At 33.8% G+C, this 10,218-nt stretch overlaps 2 protein-coding genes across 2 annotated transcripts; both read right to left on the bottom strand.

The window, feature by feature from the left end:
* Positions 1–1,244: 1,244 nt before the first annotated feature.
* Positions 1,245–5,588, bottom strand: LOC108368947 (adenosine kinase-like). Its single transcript, XM_017623917.1, has 5 exons — positions 5,286–5,588; positions 5,074–5,186; positions 4,813–4,974; positions 4,563–4,718; positions 1,245–2,919 (listed from the first exon to the last, which is right to left on the bottom strand). Exons 1-5 carry the CDS (start codon positions 5,385–5,387, stop codon positions 2,205–2,207), a joined length of 1,248 nt encoding a protein of 415 aa, XP_017479406.1. The 5' UTR covers positions 5,388–5,588; the 3' UTR covers positions 1,245–2,204.
* Positions 5,589–7,298: 1,710 nt separating this feature from the next.
* Positions 7,299–8,525, bottom strand: LOC108368948 (uncharacterized). The gene is made up of 3 exons (XM_017623918.1): positions 8,340–8,525; positions 8,097–8,259; positions 7,299–8,015 (listed from the first exon to the last, which is right to left on the bottom strand). The coding sequence occupies exons 1-3, from the start codon at positions 8,491–8,493 to the stop codon at positions 7,601–7,603; spliced, it is 732 nt and encodes a 243-aa protein (XP_017479407.1). The 5' UTR covers positions 8,494–8,525; the 3' UTR covers positions 7,299–7,600.
* Positions 8,526–10,218: the final 1,693 nt, after the last annotated feature.

Below are 10,218 nucleotides of genomic sequence, written 5' to 3'. Positions count from 1 at the left end.
AAATCACAGCAAACCAACCAACCTACCAGAGCTTTATTTTAAGAAATGAAACCACCAATTTTGGTCCAATTGGACCGAAACGGCAACACTGTATTTAACATGCCTTGACCGTAAGAGAAGCAACACGTAACAGGTAATTCAAAGTAATCCAAAAAAGAAGTTTCATTTCATTTGAATAAAGTTTCATTTAATTTGAAAAAAGTTTCATTTAATTTGAATAAAGTTTCACTGAATCTGAAAAAGGTTTCATTTAATTTGAAAAAGGTTTCGCTTAACATGAAAAAGGTTTCATTTAATTTGAAAAAGGTTTCGCTTAATTTGAAAATGGTTTCATTTAAACTAAAATGCTATATTTTGCAGAAGTTGTCAATTGAGAAGTTGCGTCCAAAGCATTTAAAGCATAAAGAGTTCTTGTGTTTTACCATTTTATATAAGATAGTTAGTTCTAAAAATATAATGCTTTCGTTTTTGAAAATCATGTTAGATTTTAAAATCATCATTATTATTAGCGGAAAATTTTATTCGACGCAGCCCTTAATACACTTTTTTTAAGAATATATAAACGCCTTTTATAGTAATAAAAAGAACTTGATATTTTATTTAAGCATTTTCTTTTAAGTATTAGTTACTATTCTTTTACATTGACATACAATACATGTTTTTATTATTGTAATCATTTGGTCAAGATTTCCGTTATTGCTTTGCGATAAAAATTTGTTCGTTATTATACAGTTGATTTATACATATGTATGTATATGTATAAGGCACTTGCAACCATTTAAAATAACTTTTGAATGTACTTTTAATGTATAAAAAAATACATATGTATACATTAAAATCTAACTTTTGAGTAAAAACAACCACAAAATTTAAATTAACAATCTTCTTCTGTATGACGAACGATAAGCAAAACGAACGATTCGTCTGCAGACCTCTCTGATTGCGATTTTAAACTCTATCGGTCGTCTTCGTCTTGCATTTCATACATTACGTTGCAATGGCCTCGGTTGCGTTTAAACCGGCTAAAATGATGCCGCCAGACAAATTTTTGAAGCATTCCTCTGCAAACGAACCGTTCGTGTTGCCTATCGTTCGTGATACAGAATAAGGCTGTAAGTTTCATATGTATAAATACTTATACATATATGTATGTATGCACATACTGGATGAATTATTGAAAGTTCCACCGTGGGAAAAGGGGCTGAAATGTTATATGTATCTAAAAGCGATATTAATACAGTCTGTAAGGTCATGAAAATAAAATTATATTTACTCAACTTTATACATACATATATTTTGTGCAAATATGTATCGCTAATTAGTTTAACACAAGGCAAACTAGATAAAAAAAAGTGGGAGCAAAATACTTTCAAATAAAGCGCAGTATGAAAAGTGTGACTTATGATACTGCTACGAATGTTTAAACGCAACCAGCCTAATTAGCTTTGCAGTGCACCTTTTATTTGTATGCCTTTAGTGTGGAAGCATATATTAAAAACATGAGTACTTCCATCTAAATTTTTAAGGTGGCTGCGCTATTTCTAAACTATTAGTCATTTTTAAGAGATTCTATAAATAACCTATTTTATAAGCAGAAAGGGCAAATATATAATAATTTATGGAGATTGAAGTGACAGTAGCGCGCGAATTTTGCATCGTTTAATTGCTACCCACTCACGGCTAGAAAGTCATCACACATGCAAGGTATGTCAGTCCAAATACATTTATGAGTTCGTGTATCGCTTAGATGGATGTCAATATGAGTGTGGTGTGCTTAAAAGGAACACTTGAATACATAGAGCTTAAGTACTTTTAATGGTGCATACTTCGTTATTGTTTATTTATCAGAATTCCCATTTTATATTGCTTTGTGTGCCGGATGAAACATGAAAAAGATGAGTCAATGCGAAAGTATTTACAACAATATGAATTATGCCGTGAATTGAGACCAATTTACAAAGCCTTATCATGTACTATACTATGAACAATGAAGTGTTAATGAGGGCAGACGAGAATTTTAAGTGCACGGGACAACGGCTACAACCTTAATCATATTGTATAATGTGTATATGAGCTAAGCACGAGTTTGCTTAGCCTAACGTCGAGTAGATTGTAGATAATTCGGTACAATTGAGTGTACCTTAAGTTTCATAGCTGTTCTGTTATATACACGCTCTCGATACTATCGCCAGTCAATCATATTTTTATGGTAGATTACAACCCACTACAGTCACAACTTTGGCCGCTACTTCACTTGCCACGCGCACACATTCGCTCAACGGACGCTTCTGTAGCCATGCGTGTAAGAAAGCCGCCACAAATGCATCACCAGCACCCGTTGAATCGACAACCTGATCTACACGTGGCACGTGAAAAGATTGAAACATCACAGCACCTGGAGGTGAGTATTCATCTTCGTAATTTGTAATCAACTGCACACACTCACGACCATTGGTCACAACAATAACTTTAGGTTCGCTGCATTCCTCCATCAAATGTTTGGCTGCATCATCGATCGATTCAAAGCCCAGTTGCTTGGCAAAAGCCATATGTTCCTTATGATTACCAAATATGAAATATGCTGCATGCGCGAGCTCGCGCAAGTGTTTAAAGTTTTCTTTTATAATATACTCAGCGTTTAAATTAATTGCTAAACGGCGCCGCTCTCGGATATAATTCTTAACAATGAAGTCACAGACTTCTTGGCGTTGCGGTACGAAGAAACCTTCCACGTAGAGTATCTGTTTTCGTTCGATTGGACGGAGGAAGACCTGTGTCTCATCACGTTCAGCCTTTTTAAGATGATCGACGGATAGCTTAGCAGACGCACCAATATTGGCGTATAACGCTTTTGCCTTGGTGTCTTTATTGACAATGCAAACACACTGGCCGGTGGGCACGTCACTGACCGTGGCGAGTCTGGGAAAGAGTTTGGTGAATTTTAATGTGTTAAGTTAATATTTTACGTCATAATATACAGTTAATTCAATAAACTAATATACGAATATAAAGAACGCTATTGTTTGCGAATTCTCACGCTTCCGGTAATTGCCTAGTTAAATAAATATAAAAATCGTGACTTTGATGGAAATAAAGTGGCAACCATATAGGTTATCTATTCATTTTTTGAAGTTAAATCCCGCTTGCTGCCCATTTAAATGTGGAAATATACAAGTTATGCGGTTTCACAAATGGAAAAGGCGTCTACACCAACAAACGAATGGAAAAAGGAATGTTCATATTAGACAATATTTAATATATATATTTTTTAAAAAACTCAGATGAAATGTTTAGCCTAAGACACGTACGATTGGTGTATTTGCAAGCATTTTTCTATAAACTTAAAAATATGTACCTAAATTCTACGAGCAAACTTTTAAATTTGGAGTTCGTCACTTTTTGCAACCAAGGGATTACTTTAAGTAAACGTAAGACATATAATGAGCGCAAATCTAATTTAATGCATGTACTATTTTAATTTCCATTCTAGAATTTGTATTTGTATAAGTATTTATGTATATTGAAATTTATGACTACTCTGAGTTAAACAATTCTTTATAATATTATTATCAACTAAACGTTCCCGGATTTTCTGAGAGAATAAATGGTGTAGCATTTTTGCGTCTTGTTGCTTTTTATATACTTTCCTAAATAATGTGAACAGATAAGTATATACATACATACATATGTACATATGTAAAACAAACAACTGAGATTAAGATAATTTTCACATGTACCTTGATATTAAAGTGCACATACAGTAATGAACATTCGTATAAATGTATTCATAAATATGAAACAAGAATCCGCTAGGGATTAAAAAGTCGTGAGTCAATGACACATGCAACAGAGTTAATTTGAGAAGTACAACGGTATTTGAAACCATTACCAATGCATGGAACAAAGAAAACATGATAATGGCACTACGAAACGTGCAGTAGTTTAAAGGGCTCACATTAGTGGGCGGTCAAGTGTAATAAAAAAAAAAATGCCATCATGTATTAAAAATTGGGGTCTGTTACCAAATAAATTCTACTATCCAGAGCGTTATTTGAATGCAGTGGAATGTGCAAGTAAATGAAATTTTAGTCAGGGCAAACAAAAACTTTTTGAACAAATGGCGGAAATGCAAGACATGATCTGAACCCTTTGTAAGGCATTTTTACCTATTTACCGAGGCGTGACTTGAATTACCACACGCCACGCTGCAGAGCGTGACTATTCAAATGCGGGGTCTCATTTTAGTTGTACGTGCCCGCACAGTAGATGCAACTAGAATTTGTGCGTAGCTAAACAATGATGGTGTTAATATTTTTTAGTGGAAAGTACGCAATTTGCGATATGTACGCGAACAAAATTGGTTGATAGCGCCTTTTTAATGACGCATAGTATATACATATATGCATACATAAATATCTATATACATATGTATGTATGTACATACATATTTATGAATATAGTTTGAACAAATGTACGTAGTAAGTAAATACATTTGAAAGTACATAATAACACTTAGTCACGCACACTTTTTGTATGCCAACTGGGAATTCCTACATTCTCACCTTACTTCAACTTCACGTTCCTGTAAAATCTCTTTCAACTTCTCTGCCGCTTTATCTTCACCAACAGCACCAATGAAAAGCGCATCTGTGCCGAGTTGTTTGAGTATACGCACTGTGTTCAAAGCGGAACCGCCGGGATTCACTTCACATTGTACACTATGCACCAATACATTCAAAAATATAAACAATTGCAAATATAAAATATGTCAATATTAACAACCAGCTGATCAATAGGCAATTGCACACTTACCGCTCGGCAGCCTCAGCTGCTAACTTGGATAAAGTTTCTGCATCTAACTCGCCTTTCGATTCTGCCGGTATTTGAAAGCGTTCCAATAAATCTGTTTCGTCATTCTGAAGCTGCGCGGTGTGATCTAGCAGCACGTTACCAAAAGCAACAACTTTGCGTGGTCTAGTTGTGCGGGGGATGTTAGAAAACGTCAAACAAGCGGAAACAGCATCATTTCACATTAATTACGAAACACTAGCATTATAAAATATGTATAATTACGTATTTGCACAGCTATTATCGCCGTAAACATATCCGGAGACTTTTGTGTAAAGCTCTTGCAGGTATTCCATGGTGCGATTGAAGAAAATCATTAAGGCACAAACTCCCAACTGCTTTAACACAAAAACCCAAACGCGAATATTCTGTTAAATCAATAAAAGTGACTTGAATTTTGTATCGGATGAAGGTAATTGACTACTTTTCAAGTGCACCAACAAACTCGTCAACAGTAGGCTTTCGACTGAATCCGTAGCTACCACAAGATTGAAGGTTGGCTCTTTCGGCCCGCGCCGCCGCAAAGCTCCGACGAACATGGCATGAATCTAGCTTATTGTGAGATGTATTTATTTCCATTTGCTTTTGCACCATTTCGTTGATTCCTCTACAACTTGCTTTGGTCATAATTTATTAAAGTGGGAAGCCGGTGCTCTCACAACTGCGTTATTGTTCACAACTTCTTTATATCTTGTTGGGAGAAAAGACTTATTTTTGGTAAATTTTTTCGTATTTTTGTTATTTTTTGTTTGTTTGGCCAGGGTTGCCAAACATTGGAACGTGTCAAAAGCTGCTATTCAATTGTTTGTTTGATATGGAAAAAGGTTTCACAAGCAAATAGATTTCAACAATCTAGAATTTTTGTGAAAAGAAATTAAAAATATACGCCATTTTCGAGACCAAATAATTTGAAAATAAAATCAAATCAGCTGCTCTACTGATACTACCTGTTCAATGTGCCTTGCGCCTAAGCGAGTTAAAAAAATCACGCCAGTCGTTTCTCTTCCTCCCTCCACTTGGTCTATATTCCCAGTTTCCTTCAACCAAAAGCGAAAAACGAAAGGCAACAACGAAACTTCGTCATTTGAAAAAACGTTAACTGGAGTTTAAATGGACAAATACAGTGACTCAAAAAAGCACTTGGTGATTTTTTTTATGTTTTTCAAGTAAAATTTTTTTTAATTTTTTTTTTTAAGAATATTTTTACGCTTTAACCAAACCTATAAAAATCAAGGATTCAAGCTAAATACAGCATATAGAAATATTCAAAAAAAATTATATATTTCGAAATTTTTACTCTGAATTTTTAGAATAATTTATGGTATGAAGTTGTATAGCCTATAATATTTGATTTTGTTATTTTTTTTTGAATTGTTTGCATTCAGTCTTTTTGGTTTTTTATCCATTTAATTACTGCCAATTATTGATTTAATTTTGCAAACAATCATAGTGCTTAGTTACACTTTTCTTTTTATTTAAAAAATAATTTGAAATATTTAGGCAATCAAAAGTTTCTAGAAATTCCAGTAAAATGAGTTTTGAATGGAGGACGTTATGTTCGCCTTCCATCGATATACATTTGTATGTATGTATATAAAAAGGGTATATTAAAGCGTTCGAAATTTAATAAGAAAGTAGACTAAACTTTTGGAAAGAAATTTGTAGTATAAAGATATCTGCGAAAAATAAAACAGAAACGATAAGGTTTATTTGTTTTTCAAAAAAAATAATAAATGAGAAAAATATTACAAATTTACCAACTCAAATTTTTTCAACCAGGTTTGGTAAGAATTTACTAAAGTGGCAGCCCTGCTCTTGGCTACAGTAACAATGCTGTATATCTTACAGGAAAGGCCGGAATAAGAAGCGCTGGGCATAAAAAAGTCCCCTTAGTAATTATTCAAAATAGTTTTAACCAACGGAAATTGTGTAAATGGTTTAATCTGTAATGGTTTTCTTTTGTTTTTAAACAGTTTAGTTACTTATAGGTGATAGTTGTAAGTCGTTGATTATTTATATATTGAAGATATAATTTCTCGTCGAATTGTGTTTTTCTTATCACCTTACCGTAACCATGATTCATGTAAGATAACAACACTTTTCCGTTCACAGCTGACTGCTTCCTGGTTTTTGTTTACATGTGCCTCAAAACTGTTAAATTTTCAACAAACTATCGAGTACAGAGTGCAAAACCGAATTCAACATGTATTTTAGTTCCTCGTCGTTGCTTGTTAATAAAATTAACAATTATTTCTGACTTAAAATATATATTTATTATTAAACTTAACGGTGGAGTTGCTAACAGTACTTCAAAAATTCTATTTGAAACATATGTATTATTTGGACTAAACGAGGGCCTGTGCCTCGAGTGAATGTCGGCATCTAATTGCAAGAAACTGGAGCTAGTATAACCATTGGTTTCATACCAGCACGGGCTTCACGAGGATCTACATAAGGTAAATATACTTTCAAATATAATAATTCAAATGTACTACAAAATGTAAGACTCATCGTAAATGAAAATACACTTGTGGGTTTTTGGTTACAGGGAACCATGATTCAATCAATATGTTTTTGAATAATGATTGGGAGCAACCAAGACAAATTAATTCAATATTCGTTTCATGATTCAGTTGAACAGTATATACATATACAGTATATAGTCAAGGTACAAAATTAATTAAGAATGCAAGTGCGAGTTGAAAATGAAAGGCAGCCTTTAAAGAAGTAGGTGCGTTTAAGATAGCTTATTCTAGAAGTTGCGATATTGTGCACGTAAACGGAACACTTCCGCATACATGCCAGCCTGGAAACGATCCTTCACTTCTATCGGCAGATCTCGTATTAAATTCGCTATATTCTTTACAAATAATTCTTCGATTGTATTGTCTGTGTCACCACTAACCGGTGTACTGCTTTTAGTACTAACGCTTTTGTTTTGCAGTTTTTCTGGTTTATCGTAATCGCCTAAATCTGCGTCCGTTTCACGTTCAATTATCAATGGCGCTAAATCGAACTTTGACGTTTTGTTCGGAATTTCACAAGAATTTGAATAACTTGAATGTGACGAGCAGGAGTCCTCTTCGGCTATGGCATTTACGTTTATAAATACTTCATTCATTGCAGGCTCTTCTGAGCTGGAGCGTACGCACTTACCAAGTCTTGAACTACAAGCAAATTGTATAATATGTATAATAGTAGTAAAAGTATTTACTCACAACTTTAGTTGCAAAGAGGTAAAAGCTTACCGTCGCGGTACAATAGATTCCTTTAAAAATAGCAGTTCCTTATAGTATTCCCATTCATGCGCATTAAACGGGTCTGTGTCAGACGAAAAATAACCATCAGCTCTCTTCATTTGCTTACAGAACCTTTCTCGTAACAACTTCCAGCGCGCTTTGCAGTCACTTCCTGCGGGAACAAATTACTTTGGACTTGCTATACACATACTACTGCTATAACGATTCTCACTTCAATTATATGTATTATACCTGGCCTACCCGTAGCTGCGCCCACTTCTTGCCAGGCTTCATTACGTTTAACTCTGTTGTAATAATGTAGGTGTTTTTTCGCATATAAACACGGGCGATCGCGAACAGCATATATTAATTTAAAATAAAATTCGCTTTCGATTTTATGAGCCATTTTTTTAAATATGTTGCTTAAGAAATTTGCTTATGCAAAATGTCAGTCTATCGTTAGCGTTTGCTGTCAACTTTTGTCTGGAACTTAAGTAAGTCGGAGATGTGCATCAAGCAAAGCGAAAAATCGATGTATTTTTGTTTATGATCGGTTGTGACGCTTCTTTATTTTCGTTCTTTAATTTTCGGCACTGTAATTGTTAAAAACATTGTATAATTTTACTATAAGTAAAAATTGTGAAAATTATATGTCATGACCAGGTAACGGATTTTTATGACCTAAAAACCTATAAAAAAGGCAAAATAAAATAACGAAATAAGCTGGAAAAGGTAAAACAAAATAGCGAAAAAGGCAGGAAAAGGCACTAGGAATTGCAAAAAAAGCAAAATAAGGCACTAAAAAAAGACAGAAAATACGATGAACAATCAAAAAATTCATTTATTTTAGAAATGTGTATATTACAAGTAAAAAGAGAAAAATTATGAATTAGTTTCATTATATGAAAAATTTATACTTTGAATCTTTGACTATTTTATCCTTTCGAGTTTCTAACTCATAAAACTTTAATCTGTATAGTTGTAGTAACATTAAACCACAAGATGCATTTTGACGTTTTCTGGCAGCATTTTCATTCGATTTTCGCGAAGAAAAGCCTTGAATGTACTAAATGTGCGCTCGACGTAAGTTGATACAAGTGGAGCCCAATTTAAATATGGAACGTTTGAAACGTTCATATTATCAGGAATAAGGGCGTTTTCCTCGCCCTTTACAATTTTATCCACACCCCTTATTGTCTCCAACCTACGTTAGCTGAGAAAGCTGCTTTGAATTTTTCCACACCAACTTGGCAAGAGGTCCCTGCGCTTCTATAAGTCGCATGGGCATGTGTATATTTTTTATCTCTAAAAAAATATTGTAAATGCTATAATCACTTTTTTAGAGGTAGAAAAGGCAAAAAAGGCAAATATCTTAAAAAAGGCAAAAAAAGGCAAGTATCTTAAAAAAGGCAACATCAAATGTGTATATATGGAATCAGGGAAAGCTAAATCGTGGACATTCTTAATCGAATATACTCTATCTCTTTAGCAGAAAAAAAGGCAATTTCCATAAAATCCGTTCCCTGGTCATGACACACATCACTAAATCTTTCCAGTGTGTTATTTGTTAACTTTCGTGTTTTGCGGGTAGTTCGAGTGGCACTGGCTGCCTTGCTTGCAGTGTTCATAAAACAGCAACAAAAAAGCTTCAAAAAAGTGCAACAAATTTTCACCTAAATTTCGAACTTTATTCTCGGAAGTGTTTGAATTTTTCTGAATACACAGTTTTATAGCCCAATCAATTATAGTCTGACAATGTGCAAGTTTCAAGTGACTGAAAGTTAACGGTGATTTTTTAGAATTTTTTTCGCCGAAGGTGTTGCGGTTTACATCCATATACAAATAAATTGAGTTTATTCATTATATGAAAGCCAATGCGACAAAAAAAATCTAAAAAATTAACGGTAATTCGTAGCCACTTCAAATTTGCACATTATCAGACTAAAATTGCAGTGGCTAAAAAATGTGTACTCAAAAAAATTCTAACAATTCCGAGAAAAAAGTTTGAAACTTAGGTGAACATTTGTTGCCATTTTTGGAAGTTTTCTACAAATTATTAAACTTGGGTTTATATGGGGTTTGTTAGAGAAAGAACTGTATTTTAATTGAAAATTCTAAAAAATAAATAAAT

This window comes from Rhagoletis zephyria, unplaced genomic scaffold (assembly GCF_001687245.7).
Source record: "Rhagoletis zephyria isolate East Lansing unplaced genomic scaffold, Rhagoletis_zephyria_1.1 Rzeph_scaffold_03416, whole genome shotgun sequence".
In the NCBI taxonomy this organism is placed as follows: Eukaryota; Metazoa; Arthropoda; class Insecta; order Diptera; family Tephritidae; genus Rhagoletis; species Rhagoletis zephyria.
This window is presented reverse-complemented; position numbering and strand designations above follow the sequence as displayed.